This window comes from Mobula birostris, chromosome X (assembly GCF_030028105.1).
Source record: "Mobula birostris isolate sMobBir1 chromosome X, sMobBir1.hap1, whole genome shotgun sequence".
NCBI lineage: Eukaryota > Metazoa > Chordata > Chondrichthyes > Myliobatiformes > Myliobatidae > Mobula > Mobula birostris.
This window is the reverse complement of record NC_092402.1, coordinates 49,686,151-49,704,412: the sequence shown is the minus strand read 5'-3', so window position 1 is coordinate 49,704,412 and position 18,262 is coordinate 49,686,151. Positions and strand designations below refer to the sequence as shown.

The 18,262-nt window shown below is 39.0% G+C and overlaps 2 protein-coding genes across 3 annotated transcripts in view; both read right to left on the bottom strand.

Moving 5' to 3' along the window:
* sarnp (SAP domain containing ribonucleoprotein) overlaps positions 1 to 16,507 on the bottom strand; it is a 28,427-nt gene extending 11,920 nt beyond the window's left edge. Inside the window, exons 1-8 of the mRNA XM_072248912.1 lie at positions 16,418 to 16,507; positions 15,104 to 15,203; positions 13,010 to 13,056; positions 7,716 to 7,786; positions 6,924 to 6,975; positions 4,613 to 4,686; positions 2,737 to 2,762; positions 332 to 357 (exon numbers count right to left, since the gene is read on the bottom strand). Of these exons, the coding sequence (XP_072105013.1) occupies positions 332 to 357; positions 2,737 to 2,762; positions 4,613 to 4,686; positions 6,924 to 6,975; positions 7,716 to 7,786; positions 13,010 to 13,056; positions 15,104 to 15,203; positions 16,418 to 16,456 (435 nt within the window). The 5' untranslated portion in view covers positions 16,457 to 16,507. The remainder of the gene's footprint in view (positions 1 to 331; positions 358 to 2,736; positions 2,763 to 4,612; positions 4,687 to 6,923; positions 6,976 to 7,715; positions 7,787 to 13,009; positions 13,057 to 15,103; positions 15,204 to 16,417) is intronic.
* pan2 (poly(A) specific ribonuclease subunit PAN2) overlaps positions 16,508 to 18,262 on the bottom strand; it is a 137,299-nt gene continuing 135,544 nt past the window's right edge. For both annotated transcript variants that reach the window (XM_072248906.1, XM_072248908.1), the window contains one exon: positions 16,508 to 16,595. In XM_072248906.1, the coding sequence (XP_072105007.1) occupies positions 16,585 to 16,595 (11 nt within the window). In that variant the 3' untranslated portion in view covers positions 16,508 to 16,584. The remainder of the gene's footprint in view (positions 16,596 to 18,262) is intronic.

Below are 18,262 nucleotides of genomic sequence, written 5' to 3'. Positions count from 1 at the left end.
TGAACACCCCCCACCCCCGTCTGCCAGTTCACAAGAATATCGTCAATATTAAACCGTTCTGTGGTGCAAAAAAGGTTGAGGATCCCTGGGATATGGGATAGACAAAAATGAAACTAGCTCAGATAAGTAGCTTGGTCAGCATGGAGACAAGTACCCATTTCTATGCTGTACAACTGACTCTAAAAGCACGTGCGACCACATTTGAGTCCATAAGGACACAGGCAAGTTTGGAGGGAACATATTAACAATTACTCAAAAACTTTGACCAACAGTTAGATATAGAGGAAAAATTGAAAATCTGGATGAGACTGAATTATATTCAGAAACTTACCGCAGTTTTGATATTCCCAGAAGTAACTGAAATAGAAAGTGATTTACCCATCAGCCTGGTCAACAGTTTTAAGTACGGGAAACAGTACAGACATGTTCAAATACTGACTACATTACTGTATGGTTATTCAATGGCTTTGTGCAGCATTGACACCAAGTACTGTATTATGTAGATTAAGTATGCTAGAATTACATGGGATACAATAATGCAATTTGAATTGCAAGAGCAGACAAATGCCTCCAAGTACTAAAATGTCATTAAATAATGACTTTAATGAGAGACACAAAAACTAATTTGTAGGTTGACAAAACTATTGATCAAGTAGTTCAAAAAATAGAGGGCTACGGGTAACCCTAGGTAATTTCTAAAGTACGTGATCAGCACAGCATTGTGGGCCAAAGGGCCTGTATTGTGCTGTAGGTTTTCTATGTTTCTATGCAAGTTTCATAGATGACCAATATCAGCATAATTAAGCTGGCAGCAATAGGATCCTTTGTTAAGCAGCTAAAGACTATTTATCAACAAATAGATTTTTGGTATATACGAAATGCAATAGCAATGGAATTAATTCAAGTGTAGATACAGGGAGTCATGCACAAGGATTTGGCCTTTTACACCTTTGTATCTGCTGTCATTCAGTAAGATCACATTTGACCTTTCACTTCAACATTGCTCTCCTGCACTAAACTCTTATTGCTCTAATCTCCTAACATCTAAAAATCTCTCAATGACTGAGAGCCACCACAACCTTCAGGTACAGAATTCCAAAAGTTCACTACTTTCTGGGTGAAGAAATGTTTTCACACCTCTATTCTTTCACTGAGATCATGAACTCTGACCATAGGAGGGATATTCATTTAACATCTACTTTGTCAAACACCCAGAATTTTGTATATTTCAATAAGATCACCTCGCATTCTTTTAAACTCAAGACTGTATAGTCCAATCTCTTCATTCATAAACCTACGATCTCAATGTGGTATACCTCAGCTGCACTCCTCATAGCTTTATTTATTCAATCAATTTATTGAGATACAGCACAGAATAAGCCCTTCCAACCCTTCGAGCCTCATCACCCAGAACCCCCCAGTTTATTCCTAGCCCGATCACGAGACAATGTACACTGACCAATCAACCTACTGGTATGTCTTTGGACTGTGAGAGGACACTGAAGCACCTGGAGAAAACCCATACATTCCACAGGGAAGACCTACAGGCTCCTTACAGATGACATTGGAACTGAACTCTGACCTCCAACACCCTGAGTTGTAATAGTGTCACGCTGACCGCTACGCTACAGTGGCGCCCTTTCCTCAGGTAGGAAGACCAGACCGATACACAATATTCCAGATGCTGTTTCTTTAAAGGCTTTACCAAGACATCTTTACTTGGACCAAGACATCTTTACCCTTGCACTCAAATCCCAGTTCAAAAATAAGTTATCATACTGCTTGCTTCCCTATTTGCTGAACTTAGCATGTTAACCAAAGATCCATGCATGACATTTAGGTTTTTATGAACACCAACATGTTCCAATTTCTCAACAATTAAAACATACTCTACCTTTCTATTCTCATTGGTGAGCACATTTTCAACATGGTAGACCCATGGCAAGAACTCAAGATGCGGCTTGTCAACTAGATTGTTTTCCCCTCCCTAGTGGAACAGAATTGAAACCAGGGGTGGTGGTGATAAGTGTTGTTAGAACTGTTTTTAAAAAATCATTTAGGCAATGTGGGTAATACTAGCAAAATTAATCTTAATAGCTTTTGAGAAAGATAGTGATGAACCAACTTCATGAAGTGCAACTTGGAGATAATCCTACATCATTAGTGGGCAAGGAGGATCAGGATTTGGACTTGATGAAAATATATTTCTAACTCAAGATAGTGCAAGAGAATAGCACTTTTATAGACCAGAATCAAGTGCTGTCACCAGCTTTTCCTCAAGATCCAGAAAATAAAATGTACAACTCTCTTACAAAGGAACTGATTGTTGGTGACAGGAGGTTGCAGGGAAGCAAAACACTAAAAACAAAACAGTGAATGAAGCTTCCAACAGAAATATTTTTTAAAAATTCTGTAACAAAACAATCTATTTTGTCAGAGACACAATGAGAAGAATGGGAAAGTATGCAGTACTCATTAGAAATACAAGAGACTGCAGATGCTGAAATCTGGAGCAAGAAAAAGCAAACTACTAGATAAAGAGGTTAAGCAGCATCTGTGGAAGGAAAGTTTTAACGGACATTGACTCGGGAATAATAACAGGGTTTCCTTTTTCCTCCACAGATACTACTAAAGCATGGGAAGGAATGGATATTTTTGCGCTTGTTTCTCCTTTCTTAGGTAGATTTTAGGTTAAACCATATCTATAATACTCAGAACTCATGATTTCGTTCTCACCTTTTGTTACAATAGGCAGTCCAAACCTGTTGTAGAAATTATAAACAAAATGGTTAGATTCTTCAAAAACATATAAAGGTACTATGGGATATGTCAATGTTTGCGTCACTCCTAGACTCAGCTTGCTCCAAAAGACCATTCAAACAGCTGATTACTGCATCAATGCTGCCATCTGCTGGAGAGTAATTAAAATATTAAGAATGATTTGGAGGAGAATAACTCAATTATAACAGCACAGGAGGCAGCCATTTGTGCTAGCTTCACAAAGTAATCATATCAATCCTATTCCACTGCACTTCCCTTCCTAGTGTCTATCTAATTCCCTTCTTATAATCCAAATTAACCACCACTCAAACAGGTGGAGAGTTCCATAGCATAACCATCGGGCATAAAAATATTTTTCCTCCCATTAACCCCTTTGCTCAAAGTTTATAAGCATGTGGCCTTGGTTTTGTATCACCTACCAAATTACAGTCTCTATTTACTCCATCTAAACAATATAGTATAGTTTGATCAAACCTCCACCACCCTTTGCTGCTTCTAGAACAACCACAGCCTTTCCCATCTAACCTGGTAGTCAAAATCCCACATTCCTGGAACCATTTTTTTTATATCCTCTATATCAGGGGTTTCCAACCGGGGGTCCATGAACCCCGTTTAATGGTATTGGTCTATGGCATAAAGAAAAGGTTGGAAACCCCGCTCTATATAATTGCTAGTGAATGCAAGAAAAACTTTAAAATTGAACAGTCTAGGATTAAAACTAAATCCATGAAGCTTAACACTGATGTAATTTGACGAAAAACAGCACATTTCACTCTACGCTTTGATGCATATTTGCCAAATAAAATTAATCTTTAAATCATTACCATTAGAGTGATCGCTAACTTTTAGTTTCCTGCTTTTAAGAATTTAATTATTAGCTGCGCCTCACAAGTTAGAGACACGAAACCTACTAATATTTTGCAGGCAGATAATGAATGGACACTCATCTTCCACTTTTACAGATTTCTTCCCTCTCTTTTCTTGTCCACACCACCACCCCAGACCAATTCAGTTTTTACCAAAGCATGCACACATTTCTAGCATTCTTTAGCATTCAGAAACTGATTTAATCTTTCTACCAAAGACACCAAGGTAAACTGGTTCACTAGACTGATAAAATCAGGATAAAAGTATCACAATCAAAAATGGAAAAGCGTATTTCCAATCCAACGATAAAAGCCAAAATATATATACATAGACACACACACACAATATTGGAGAATGAATAAAGAATAGCTTAGGGTTTAAACAACAGTTGTGAAAAATATTGAAACTTTACATTCCTGCCAATCTCTTTTTCTACATCAATTATATGCTGCCCAAGTGACATATTCAGTGTTAGCTACATGTATATTAATTCCAAGCCCTCTCATCATTCTTTTAAATGGCATATTGCTTAAATAACATTTACACTTCCACTTACGGAATTATGGCAATTAAATTTTCTGTGTAAAGCTGAGTACTGAAATTAATGACTACAAATATTTAATTATTTAACTGATACAAGGAAACGGGATAAAAGGGATTCAAGAACTAAGAAGCACATTTACCATTACTGCCCAACAACGACTTTGGGGCCAAGTGATGCAATGTATATTTAATTGCTCCTAACACCACCTTTACAGAGTGATAACTGTTGTTCACATGTGCACAAAATATCAAAGTCAAAAGTCAATGTGGAGTTTGTCATGTGCACAGTGCAATGAAAATCTTATAGGAGTTGCAGCAGCATCACATGACCACATTCACTGCCCAGAAGCCCAAAAGTTTATTTCCCACCAAGATCCACACTACAGTGACTTAAGGTTGGAATGTCATTTGCAATAGTTACCGTGCAGCACGAGCAGCTTTCTTACTCTCAGCTGTCCCTGGTACATTGAAGCGCTCTGCTCTTTTCTTTAACCTCTGTATTTGAAGAAAAAGATTTAATAACACCAAGTTTATTGAGAGAAAAATTACAATTATGGAGGAATAATCATAATACTGTAACCCCAAATGTATCAAATACAAATCTAATTTTAGACAGAAGGACTGGGTTAGATTCAAGTATATTGACATTGTTGCTCGCCTTTACCCCACCCCAGTTTGATCACAAGAGGGCCACAATCAAGTTCTACAATGGCTCAGTTAGATAGTGAACACAACCTTGTATCCAAGAATCTCTAGTCTCTTACAAAACAACTGCTAAGAGAACATCCAAATTAGCACTCCGACATCACCTCAGTACTTTGCCATTTTAAAAATAAACTTGAGGGAAGAACTCTGGTGAGAATATGCAAAAAACCTGAAATAATCCCTACTTCTCAACATATCCATGTTTAAACCAGACAGAAATTTATATTGACAAAACCTCTCTCACTTACCTCTCATCAACTTTAAAACTTGTTGCTACAATATCTTAAAAGCTTAAATTATTTTGGGCAGAAATAACTGTACTCACCTGTAATATCATATTCAAAGTTGACATGACATACAAATACACTTCTTAAAATTTCTTTGTAGTAGAGTTAAAAGTTCATTAGAAAACAAATTATATAACAATCAGACAATGCACTACAGGGAGAAAAGTGGTTGAATCTGAAGTTTAGCGCCATTATAACTTATTGCCAACGAATGATCAGAATTTAGCATACTTGTCATTGCATGTTTTCAGAGCTGATGGAATAGTGTTTACATTGTTATAGACTCATACCCATAACAGTTCAGTGCGGTAATAATTATTGCCATAATCTGCCACCATTGGAATAGCAAAAAGATCTGCGCACTTCGTTTACTGCCGCCACAACTGCCAAGTTCACTGGTGATATAATTCTGCCACCGTCAAGCATTCAGCACCATTTTGCTCCGCTGCCACTGCCCGGCATTTAGCGCCTATTTGTTCTGCTGCCACCGCCTAGCGTTTACGGCTGTTAATACCCACTGACATTGCCCAGCATTTAATGTTTCTATAATCTGCTGCCATTGTCACGCATTCAGCTGTCACTGGTCTCTTGCCTGTGACCGGAATTTAGTGCTGTTATTAATGGCAAAAAGTGCCCAAAATTTAATGCATTTACTTGCTTTTGTTCAGAGTTTAATGATGCTCTAATTGCTACCATTGTGGTGTTCAGTGTTTAACAATCTGCCACCATAACCCAGAGATTACTGCTGCCATTTCACAGAACTTAGCGCTGTTTTAATCTGCTGCCAGTGCCCAGAATTTGGCAGCCATCGTCCAGACTTGCATACGCAACTCCTGATTGCACTGGCCAGTTTTAAGATTTGATGCTCTTGTCCAGAGTTCAATATTGCTATACCTGCTACCAGCAGTTTTATGCCCCCTTATCCAGTCTTAGATTCTGCCTTTCATATCTCTTACATAGTTTGTATAATAAATAGCATTCAAAATTTTGTAAAGATGAATATGAACAAAAATAATTTAGCAGGATGGGTCTGACACGGACCACATAAAGTGTGTCAGCAAGGCCATAAGCATGCTACAGGTGCGCGAAGGAGTCAAGCATCTTATGCTGACTATCCATCTGGTGTCACTCATCAGCAGTACTGCATTGTGAACACAATCCACAGACTGTACAGATTATGCCAGTCAGTGTATAATGAACATACTTGCTGCACATAATGGGGACAGTGCCAGCACCCTCAGTTGTCAGTGGTACAAATGAGTGAAAAGTACGTAAAGTAATAAATGGATACTAGTATTATTGATACCATTGTGTCTTTACCAAACACAAAAACACAAGTCCTGAATGGCAAACCAGTGGATGCCCAAGAGGGTCAAACTATTTACAAAGGATGAGAGCAACACACACACAAAATTCTGGAGAACACAGCAGGTCAAGCAATATCCATGGAGAGGAATAAATAGGTAATGTTTTGAGCTGAGACTCTTCATCAGGACTAGGCCTGAAATGTCAACTATTTATTTTTCTGCATAGATACTGCCTGGCCTGTTGAGTTCCTCCAGAATTTGTGCGCGCGCATTGCTTCAGATTTCTAGCATCTGCAGAATCTCATGCTTACAGTTACAAAAAAAAAGTGAATATTTTAGTGGCAGACAGATGTTGCCATAACCTTCATACAAAGCATAATTAGTGCAAGAAAAACACAGTCATGGATGTTTGCAAAAGTCCCTTGATACTAACCTCACTCTCTGTCATTGGTGCCATTATTTTAACCAACTTCTTTGCTACAGTTCTGAAAAAGAAATACTTTTAGAATTTAAGTAAAATTAATGTGATCTCAAATATCAACTTCACCCCCCTCCCCAGACGGTTGAAGAAAACACAGCATTTAAGAAAAAACTGAGATTACAATTTGCAAACTCCTTGCACCCAATCTAGAAATACCATTCATTAAGACAACAGTTCTAGGAATGGGACAATGATTCATTTTCTAAAGACCCAGTTTGAAACCTATATGCAGGTAGCTCAAATAAAAGTCAGACAAGAAATCAAGCTGCTGTCTTTACTAGTCACTAGTGTTTTTTAATCAACCTATAAAGAACAATGTTGAGGTCAACATATGTTGCACAGCTCCCCTTATTCAAGTTTCAAATAATAGCTTAGTTAGAACTAAATTAAGACTAATTGCAAGCAGGAATATAAAGCAATTTTGATAAATGAATCTCTACAGTTTTAAACATCAAATGGTCAAAACCTAACCAAAGTCTATAAGATTATTTCTAACTTGCATTGCATTGGCAATTTAATTTATGAACAATATATTCTTGTAGCACAAGTGCAGGTATTTATTTGTGAACATGACTAGCTTGGTGACTTTGCAAAGAAGTGCTCAGTAGCCAAAGCCAAAAATGAACACAGACCAGGCCAAATTATAAAGTATTTTCCCTAAGAAACTGCACCTTAAGAGTTATTAGAATATACAGACTATCATTTCAATTAAAACATGCAAAACTGGAATTAGCAAATATTTACTCTTCTGGTTCCTTGACAGCAACAGTTTGAGTTTTAACTTCTGGTTCAACTTTTTGCTGCTGCTCTTCCTCCTATGAGGAAAATAAAAGAAAAAAAAGAATGTTTTAAAGAATGAAGTGTTTATATTCTACAATTAAAATATCAAACTTTGGGATACTGGCTTCCAACTGCTCTATAACCTTGACAAAGCTCATACTTAACAATTGACTCCAACAGAACTTTAACTGCTTTCCATGAACAGTGGCAGGGCAGAGGTCAACTAAGCACAAGGAGCATTTTTGTTCCACCTTCGGTGGACATCTCGAATAAACAATTGTAATTTTGACTCTGGTTTTATAGATTTCCCATGTGAACTTTGAATTTGATATTCCATTACTCCAACAACTAAATGGAGCCAGAGGCCATTTTTCTTAAAAAGGTTTTTTTTTCCTGATATATCAGAGACATTTTGACTAGCTATTAAATTTTCCATTATCAAAGCACTAACTATCCAACCAATGAAGAATACACTGGAAAGTTAAACCTCACTGATCTATTCCTATTAGAAATTAAGGCAACAGTGGAACCCGAGGGAGACAAATATCTTTTTCGGCAGGTTTGCTAGAGCTGTTAGGAAGTGTTTAAGCCAACCCTTTTTTATGTCATGGATGCCCTACCATTAACCAAGGGGTCCACGGACCCCAGGTTGGGAACCCCCAGTTTAAATGAAGTTGGCAGAGGGATGGGAACAGTAGTGATAGGGCTGAGGGTGGGGCAATTGGTATACAAGTTGATACAGTGTTTAGTGAGACTGTGGGGATGGACAGGCAGATGATAGGCAAAATTGCAGGCAGTGGGATGAAGTAAAGTGTAAAAGGGGGACTAAATTGAAAAGGGTGATGGATACAGGACTGAAGGTGCTATATTTGAATACAGACAGTATATGGAACAAGACAGATGATCTTCTAGCACAGTTGGAGATTGGCAGGTATGACGTTGCGGGCATTACGGAGTCGTGGCTGAAAGAAGGTCATCGTTGGGAGCTTAACACCCAAGGATACATATTGTATTGAAAGGACAGGGACGCAGGCAGAGAGGGTGGGGTGGCCCTGTTGGTAAGAAAAAGAAATTAAATCCTGAGAAAGGGATGACGTAGGATCAGAAGATGTAAAAGCCTTGTGGGTAGAGTTAAGAAACTGCAAGGATAAAAAGACCCTGATGGGAGTTATTTACAGGCCTCTGAACAGTAGCCATGTAGGATATAAATTTCAACAAGAACTAGCAAAGGCATGTAATAAGGGCAATGTTATGATAGTCACGGGGAATTTCAATATGCAGGTAGATTGGGAAAATCAGGTAGGTGCTGGTTTTGGATCCTAAGAGTGGGAATTTGTAGAATGCCCGTGAGATGTTTTTTTTAAGAGCAGCTTGTGGTTGAGCTCACTAGGGGAAGAGCAATTCAGGATTGGATGTTGTGTAAAGAACCAGATGAGATTAGGGAGCTTAAGGTAAAAGAAATCTTGGGAGGCAGTGATCATAATATGATAGAATTTACCCTGCAATTTGAGAGAGAGAAGCTAAAGTCAGATATATCAGTATTACAGTGGAGTCAAGGGAATTACAGTGGCATTAAAAAGGATCTGGCCAAAGTTGACTGGAAGAGGACACCAGAATGGGATGACGACAGAACTGTTGGCTGGAGCATCTAGGGGTAATTCTGAAGGCACAGGATAGATGCAATCCAAAGCTGAACAAATATTCCAAAGGGAGGATGAGGTGACTGTGGGTGAGAAGGAAAGCAAAAGACAGCATAAAAGCAAAAAGAGAGGGCAAATAATAGAGCAAAAATTGGTGGGAAGTTAGAGGATTTGGAAGCTTTTCACAACTAACAGGTGGCAACTAAAGAACCATAAGTAGAGAAAAGATAAAAATATGAAGGTAAGCTAGCCAATAATATCAAAGATATCAAAAGTTTCTTTTTCAGATACATAAAGAGTAAAAGAGGGGCAAGAGTGGATATTGGACTGCTGGAAAATTAAGCTGGAGAGATAGTAATGGGGTACAAAAATGGCAGACAAACTTAGTATTTTGAGTCAGTCTTTACTGTAAACCAGGGGTCGCCAACCTGTGGATCTTTGAGACTTTGCCAGTAGATCCCGAAAAAAATCAAACATAAATACACAAATACTGTTGTAATGTGAGCATCATAAAAATAAGTAACACTAATTAGGATAATGGTAATTTAGCAATACTTTTGCTATTGAACGCTGTTTATAAAGAGCGACTGTTTCCGGGTTGCGGGGTTTTAGTTCTGTTCTTTCTGCCCAGTGCGATGTGCGTAGCTCCCCCGCCATGCACCGCGTTTTCAGAGTAGCTGGTGCTGCATCAAAGTGACCAATCAGATTAGATAAGGGTACAGACTGTCGCAAACATCAATATATGGCAATGTCCCCAACCTTTGGGCCATGGACCGATACCGGGCTGCGAAACATGCAGGGATGCAGCGGTATCCGGAACCCACCCAGCACATCTTTAAGAAAAGCTGAAATAAACAAGCTAATTAATTAGGTGCCGCCTGGCACATAAATGTCAGCCCAGATCAGAGGCGACGCAATCAGCAATCGCCACAGAAACCGGCAAAAGCACCGGCCCTGATGGGTCACAAAGCTCGGGACAGACTTCAACTTTAACCCCCCAAAGAGCGCAATTTGTGCCTGGAAAGTTGAGGAGCTGAAATCGGGGTTGAAGGCCCAGCAATCGTTTTTCACAAAACATGCTGCTCAAAATAAGGCTGCTATTGAAGCATCATTTCGTGTAAGTCACCTTTTGGCTAAACACAGATGGCGATTTATTCAAGGAAGCAATAGCCATTACCGCAGAGACTGTTTTTAATGACTTTAAAAACAAAAACAGCATCACAACCGCAATACATAATATACCGCTTGGCCCTGCAACAGTGACAAGGTCACTGTCAGAGGACGTGGATCGACTTGTCACTCTGTGAATATTTTTCACTACAGTTCGATGAATCCCAGATGTAATGCAAACAGCTCAGCTTGTATTTGTCAGAATGGCTTTCCAAGATTTTACAACAAAGGAGGACTTCTCTCCTTTAATTGCAAAAGAGTGAAGAACAAGAGGTGAGGATACTTACAATGAGTTTAAAAAATATGTCTGTGAAAATGACATCCCCATTCATAAACTGGTGGCAATTACTACTGATGGGGCCCCAGCAATGCGCAGTGTGCACGTTGGTTTTATACCACTAAAAGTCAGTGCCTACTTTGGGTCAACTTATCTAAGTGAAACTGCATTTTCACGGATGAAAATTATTAAATCTAAGTACAGCAGCTGTCTTACTGACAGACATCTCACAGACTGTCTCAGACTAGCTGTCTGTAGTTATGAGCCAAACTTCAGGGAACTAGCAAAAAGTATCCAGCCCCAGTCATCACACTGAGTGCAACAGTCAATTTTTATTCATTTACTTTTCGCGTTGAAATAAAATTAAATAATGAAACTTAGAATTAAATGTCTGAAGTATTGTAATATTCTTAAAGAAAGACAGCTATGGCCTGTTTGATATGCTAGTTACAGTGTTTTCTTGTTTGAATTAATTTGAGAGTTTGACAAAAGTATTTTGTGTAATTCAAATACAATTAGCCCAAATAAAAGGCCTCAAGTTGGCAGTACAATCTGAACTGCTTCTTCTCTAAATGATTTAGGAGGAAGATCTTGCCTTTCACTAAGGTCGAGGTAGGGGATCTTGGGCTTAAAAAGGTTGGTGACCACACTGTAAACACTATCAGAATGCCAGAAATTTGAGTGTGCCGGGGGCAGAAGTGAGTGTTGTTGCTATTACTAAGGAGGTGGTGCTTGGGAAGCTGAAAGATCTGAATAAATCACATTGTGGAGGTATTAGTAATAATAGTTCAAGAATCACTAGTTTCTGGTATGGTTCTGAAGGACTGGAAAATTGCAAATATCACTCCACTCTTCAAGAAGGGAGAGAGGCAGAAGAAAGGAAATTATAGGTCAGTTAGTCTGGCCTCAGTGGTTGGGAAGATGCTGGAATTGATTGTTAAGTATGAAGTTTCAGAGTACTCAGAGGATAAAGTAGGCCAAAGTCAGCTGGAGTTTAGAAGAATGAGAGGGGCTGGGGAGAAATCTCATTGAAACCTATCAAATATTGAAAGGACTAGGTAAAGTGGATGTGGAGAGGATGTTTCCTATAGTGGGGGAGTCTAAGACCAGAGGGCATAACCTCAGAACAGAGGGACATCCATTTAGAACAGTGATGAGGAGGAATTTCTTTAGCCAGAGGGTGGTGAATCTGTGGAATTCATTGCCACAGATGGCTGTGGTGGACAAGTCAATGAGTATGTATATTTAAAATGGAGGTTGATAGATTCCTGGTTAGTCAGGGCATCAAAAGTTACAGAGAGAAGGAAGGAGAATGAAGTTCAGAGGGTCAATAAATCAGCCATGATGGAATGGCAGAGTAAACTCAACAGGCCTAATTCTGCTACATCTTTATGGTCTAACATACAAGAGTGTGGTTCTGTTGAGAATTCACATATGCAACCCAGGCCCAATCATATGTCCCAACTCCACTTAAACCCTCCTCCCACCCCAGTGCTCAAAACTGTAAGAATCTCAGCCTCAAACATATTCAATGATTGAGCAAGCATCCAAATCTTTCAAACTCAAAAGACTGACAACTGTGTGAAGAAATTATTCTATAGCTCTTCAAACCCTTATCCTGAGACTGCTCTCATTGCACACCCAGTTCAAGACTTTCTTGGCTAGGCTTGAGAATTTTGTTTCAATATTATATTTGAAGAAAAAATACTCAAAAAGAAAATGAAATTGACCCATGTGCATTGACTACAGATATATCAACTTACCCATTACCACAACTGCAGTACTAGCAATAAACTGCGAGTCATGGCAGAACCCCAGAAGTGAATTGCTGAATATTGAAGCCTTTTTATGCTGGGGTCACTAAAATTAAAGTAACAACACACTAAGATCCAGAGGGGTGGCACAGTAGTATAGTGGTTAGCACAACACTTTACAGTACCAGTGACCTGGGTTCAATTCCCACCACTGTCTGTTAGGAGCTTGCACGTCCTCCCCGTGACTGCGTGTTTCCTCTTACAGTCCAAAGACATACCAGTTGGTAGGTTAATTAGTCATTGTAAATTGTTCCTTGATTAAGCAAGGATCAATTTGTGGGATTGCTGAGCGGCGTGGCTCGAAGGGCCGGAAGGGGTTATTCCGCGCTGTATTCTAATAAAAAAATAATTATCTACCTCTGTATCTTCAGCTAGAACATCTTCCTCATTCACTTCTTCCTCAGCTGTAACAGAAATAAGCAAATTGATACTGGACCTATACTAGTTTTAACTTACAAAAGAATTAGATATTACAGTTTACTACCTCTAATGAAGGCCTGACTATAAAGCACTACAGCATTGCAGTTTAAAGTTCAGTACTTTTCTTGTAAGGTGAGTTCAAGGACATGTATAAGTATCTCCAAAAGAGTCTTACAACATGCTGTGCTTGCTGTAAATGATGACATTAAGCTAGCACGATGTAATCACTTCAACAAGTATATTAAAACGCAACAGAAAAAATGTTTTAGACAGATCCAAGATATTAACCACTAACCAGTTTCACTCACTTGCCTATGTTTCTTAAGGCATTTCAAAGTTGCTGGTGAACGCAGCAGGCCAGGCAGCATCTGTAGGAAGAGGTGCAGTCGACGTTTCAGGCCGAGACCCCTCGTCAGGACTAACGAGGACTGACGAAGGGTCTCGGCCTGAAACGTCGACTGCACCTCTTCCTACAGATGCTGCCTGGCCTGCTGCGTTCACCAGCAACTTTGATGTGTGTTGCTTGAATTTCCAGCATCTGCAGAATTCCTGTTGTTTTCTTAAGGCATTGATTATATTTAGTTGTTCCATCAGTTTTATTGGATATTCAACTAAAAAGAGGCATGCATACAAAATGAAGGTAACTCAGAACAAGACCAATTTTGTACTTTAAGCCTGAAGTACAAAGGGCAACTGCACTGAAAATGTTAACTATTCCCCCACTCTCTGCGAATACAGTCTGAACTGGTGAGCTTCTGTTGAAATACCAAAGTATCCACATGGCTGAGTACAGTTAGCTTGATACAGAAATCTTAATTATGTCAATTTAATGTTAATATTAAACCATATTGCAACTGAATGCATTTCAAAGCAAGCCCAAAGTATTACTAACTACAAAACAATCTTCTGTGAAAGAATTGCAAATCTACATTTTCATTAAAAATAAAATACAGCTATCAAATACTTTCACCATCAGAATCCCAGTACAAAAGAATTCATTTTAAAATCCTGTTCATTTACACATATTAATGTCTAGGATAGATGAAAAAATAGTAGATAGCCACATGAAACAGACGATAGTTTAAACATTAAAAAGCATTATCTTCCATTCTGATCATTTCCAACAGAGGTGAGCTGCAAGAACTGCAATCGCATCTAAAATCCCCACCAACATGCAGTGTAGACAGGCGTATCAGAATAAAAACGAGCAAACTGTTTGACTCATTTTAACAAATTTGCCTTGTCCTATCAAAGCGACTGCCTTTTGAAACGTGATGCCAGAAATTTTGGCTTAATTAGCTTGAAAAGAAAACCACTTCTAATCATACTTCACTCAAATCCTTAATTTACCTGTTTCACATTGACTACTTTGCTCTATACCCAAGAACTCCTTGAATAATTGACTTCCATCTTTAAGGACCTTCACCATGCGGGCCAGTCCATGAATGCTACTTCATTATTACCCTCTTCTGCATTATTTTTATTGTAAATTACAATAATTTTTATATCTTGCACTGTAGTGCTGCACAAAACAAATTCCACGACATATGTCTGATAGTAAACCTGATTCTGACTCCTCCAAAACACGCAATATATAACACCAATTGCTTTCACCACTGAATTGGGTTGAAGAGAATATTGTGGGAAAGACGACTGGATACAAGGTCTACATTTAAGTTGGCAAATAGATATGCTTAAAGCTAGAACAAAGTTACACTAACAAAACCACTGTAAATAATAACAGTATTTCAACAACTGGCAACAGGAGAATCATACATTATAACTTTGAGGAATGCATATTGAGCAGCTTGATTAACTACTGCTGATGCGGCCAGTTTGGCCCACCTACTTTTATAGTTAACTTAATCCAGAGTGAAGTTTAGAAACATCAGATTTCAATGGAACTTTCTTTTCTTGGAAGTTCAATACCTCCAGTTAATAAGCAAAAATACACAAGCCATAATTATATATTAAATAACAGAGTTTGCACAATCCTCAAAACAAGAGATTAAATAGCAATCAAGATTTTACCATGTTCTTCTAGGAAAGCCTGCAGTCTCTGAATGAGGTCCTGCTTATTTCCTTTAGTGTCTAATCCTCTTGAAGCACATTCTTGTCTTAGTTCAGTCAACTAAAGCAACATAAAAACAAAAGATTAGAACTATGGAGGCTTTAATTCATCTTATCCCACTGTCTGCCCGTAACTTTGTAAAAATCCAAATTTACCCTAACTCCCTTGACATACAATAGTTTCTGTCTCAACTACATTATGGACCCACTCTAAAGTGTTTATTTGCTTTACTCATTCACCAAAATTTCAACTGCAGGACAAAGCCTTTTGCTACACAGCCTTTTATACAAGAGCAAAGCATTAAAATGACCCCTTAATACTTTGTTCTAGTCAAGACAGTATCTGAGTCTTTCCTTATTTTCCAAATCCGTTGTCATCCTAGCAGATATACACTAAACTTTAGTGGCCCATTTTAAAATGGGGTATCCAGAACAACATGCAGTGAAGATTGATCAATTGTGTGTACAATATTTTGCACTTACACATTTCTCCTTCTGCCTCAAAACAATTTTTCTTTAAAAAATACGCTTGCATTTACCATCCATCTTTATTTGCTTCTGAATTCAGGGGGATATTATGAGTCAGATTGCTGGGGCTGGATGCACATAAAATCTAGTCTATAAGGAAGGATGAAGGTTTCTTTTTCTACAGGACCTTAATGGGTTTTACAATACAATTCAGCAGATTTATGATATTACTGACCCTAACTACTTTTTCCACATTTATTGAATTACATCACGCAGCCACGACAGTTGTACGAACTCATGGTCCAGGCCTCTGGATGCTAGTCTAGTAACAACCGTTACACTACACTGGTCTTATTTCTTCACAAAAAAAATTAAACACCCCTCGCTTTCGGGAGTTATACCCCATACGATACGGCTGTAACCCAATAATGATACAGGCCAGGATTGAACCATGTTCCGGTGTTCCATTTATCCACTAGGCCGTGTGGGAGCCATGTGTGGTCCTCAGCACATTTATACTACTTGAAACAGTGGGGCAGGAGGCAGTAATGGTAGGGGAAAACTTTGAAACAGTAACACAACCCCACCCTCAAAGGGCAAAGTTAATGGAACGATAGTCGGGGCGGGAAATTGACCGACGCGAAACCCTCAATGCATCTCCGGGGATAAAACTCCAGGAGGAAAAGCAAGGAGAAGCTGAAGCGTGGCAACCACTTCATCATCAGAAGCTAGTCCCTGGTCGATCGACTCCTATCCCGGCCTATCCCACAGACCCCCTCACCCAACATGAACTCTAGCTCCCTATACCTTCAGTTTGTTAACATCCACCAATGCCCTGTCCGCCATTTTGCCAGACTCTTCTCCTCCCACCGACGCTCACCAACTGCCCAATCCCGGGCTGCTTTAGTGACGTACAGCAAGCCACCTCGCAATTGGTTCCTGTGAGATAGCGACGACAACTCAATTCACCGTTGCTATGGGTGACCTAGCGTAAAAAGAATGAAGAATTGAACGCATTAATGAGGCAAAATATATTTAACAATATCTCCCAGCTGGAAATTGAACCTAAAAGTCAAATCTTGGTAATGTGCCAGCAGCTTTAAGTTGTTTCTTTTGGCAGTAAATAAACTTTTTACAGATTACCCGTTTGACAATAAAGTAGTGATGTTTTAATCTACGCAACACACATCAAAGTTGCTGGTGAACGCAGCAGGCCAGGCAGCATGAGAGGTGCTACCTGGCCTGCTGCGTTCACTAGCAACTTTGACGTGTGTTGCTTGAATTTCCAGCATCTGCAGAATTCCTGTTGTTCATGTTTTAATCTAATTTACATTTTATGATATAATCATGAGGCCACTTACTAAAGTTATACAGTACATGTCTCCTGTGAGGACGTAATGCATAGATGTCAATGATCTGAATGACTTTCTTCTATACCATGTTCGGTGATACCTCTCCATGAAGACACTCACCTGGGAATCTTCAAGGGTAGCTGTAACTGCTATTTTGCACTTGCCTAGTCATTCCTTTTCTTCTTGTCCCCCCCTCTCCCCCGCCGCCGCCTTTTCATTCATTCACAGGATATCTAGATCTCTGACAACACTAGCGATTATTGTCCATTATTAATTGCTCCAGAACAGAAGATGCAGTTATTAAACACATGGGAGTGGGCCTGGAACCACATAGATGCCAGTATGGGTAAGGATGACAGATTTCCTTTCCTAAATAGGATAAATGAACCAGATTCTTATGACAATCTGGTGCTTTCATTGTCACTTATTTAATTATTTGAATTTATATTCTTCAGCTGCTGTAGTGGGATCCATATTTCTGTCTTCTTGATAATTTGTAAACAGTGCCATAATCATATCCATTCATTGTGGAAAATGGCAAGCATTCAACACAGTAACAATTAGAAGCTTTATTTGGTGAGTGATGAGGGACTGGAATTCACTGCCTGACAAGGTAGTGAAGACAGAAACCCTCTGCCTGACAAGGTAGTGAAGACAGAAACCCTTAATTCATTAAAAAATTTACAAAGATTATATCAGAAATGAGAGGGTGTGCATATCAGGAAAGGATGAACGGTTTGGATCACATTTTCTCTAAAGAAAGAAAAGCTGTGTTGAGGCTGGCCTAGTAGAAGTCTTAAAATAATTGAAGATCTTTATATGTTGGATGCAGAGAGAATGTGTCTACTTGTGGGGAAAATCACAACTCCAAGTCACTATAAGATAGCAAGAAATCCAATAGGGAATTCAGAAACCCAAGAAAGATGCCGGAAATCCAAAGCAACACACACAAAATACTGGAGGAACTCAGCAGAAAAGGCAGCATCTATGGAAAAGAATAAACATTAACTATTTATTCATTTCCATAGTTGCTCCCTGACCTGCTGAGTACCTCCAGCATTTTGTGTGTGTCGCTAGGGGATTTAGAAGCTACTTCCTTATCCAAAGAGTGGCAAGAATGCAAAACTCACTCCCACTAGGAATGGTTGAACTGAACATGTCTATGAAGGTTCTCAGTCATCCAGATCACTGTATACCAAGCAGTAGTAAATCAAGGCAACTGGACTTGCTGTGTTTCAAAGACATTTCACCACACATCCAAGAGGCTTCTTCGGCTCTGAGCCAGCTTACACACTCTGTG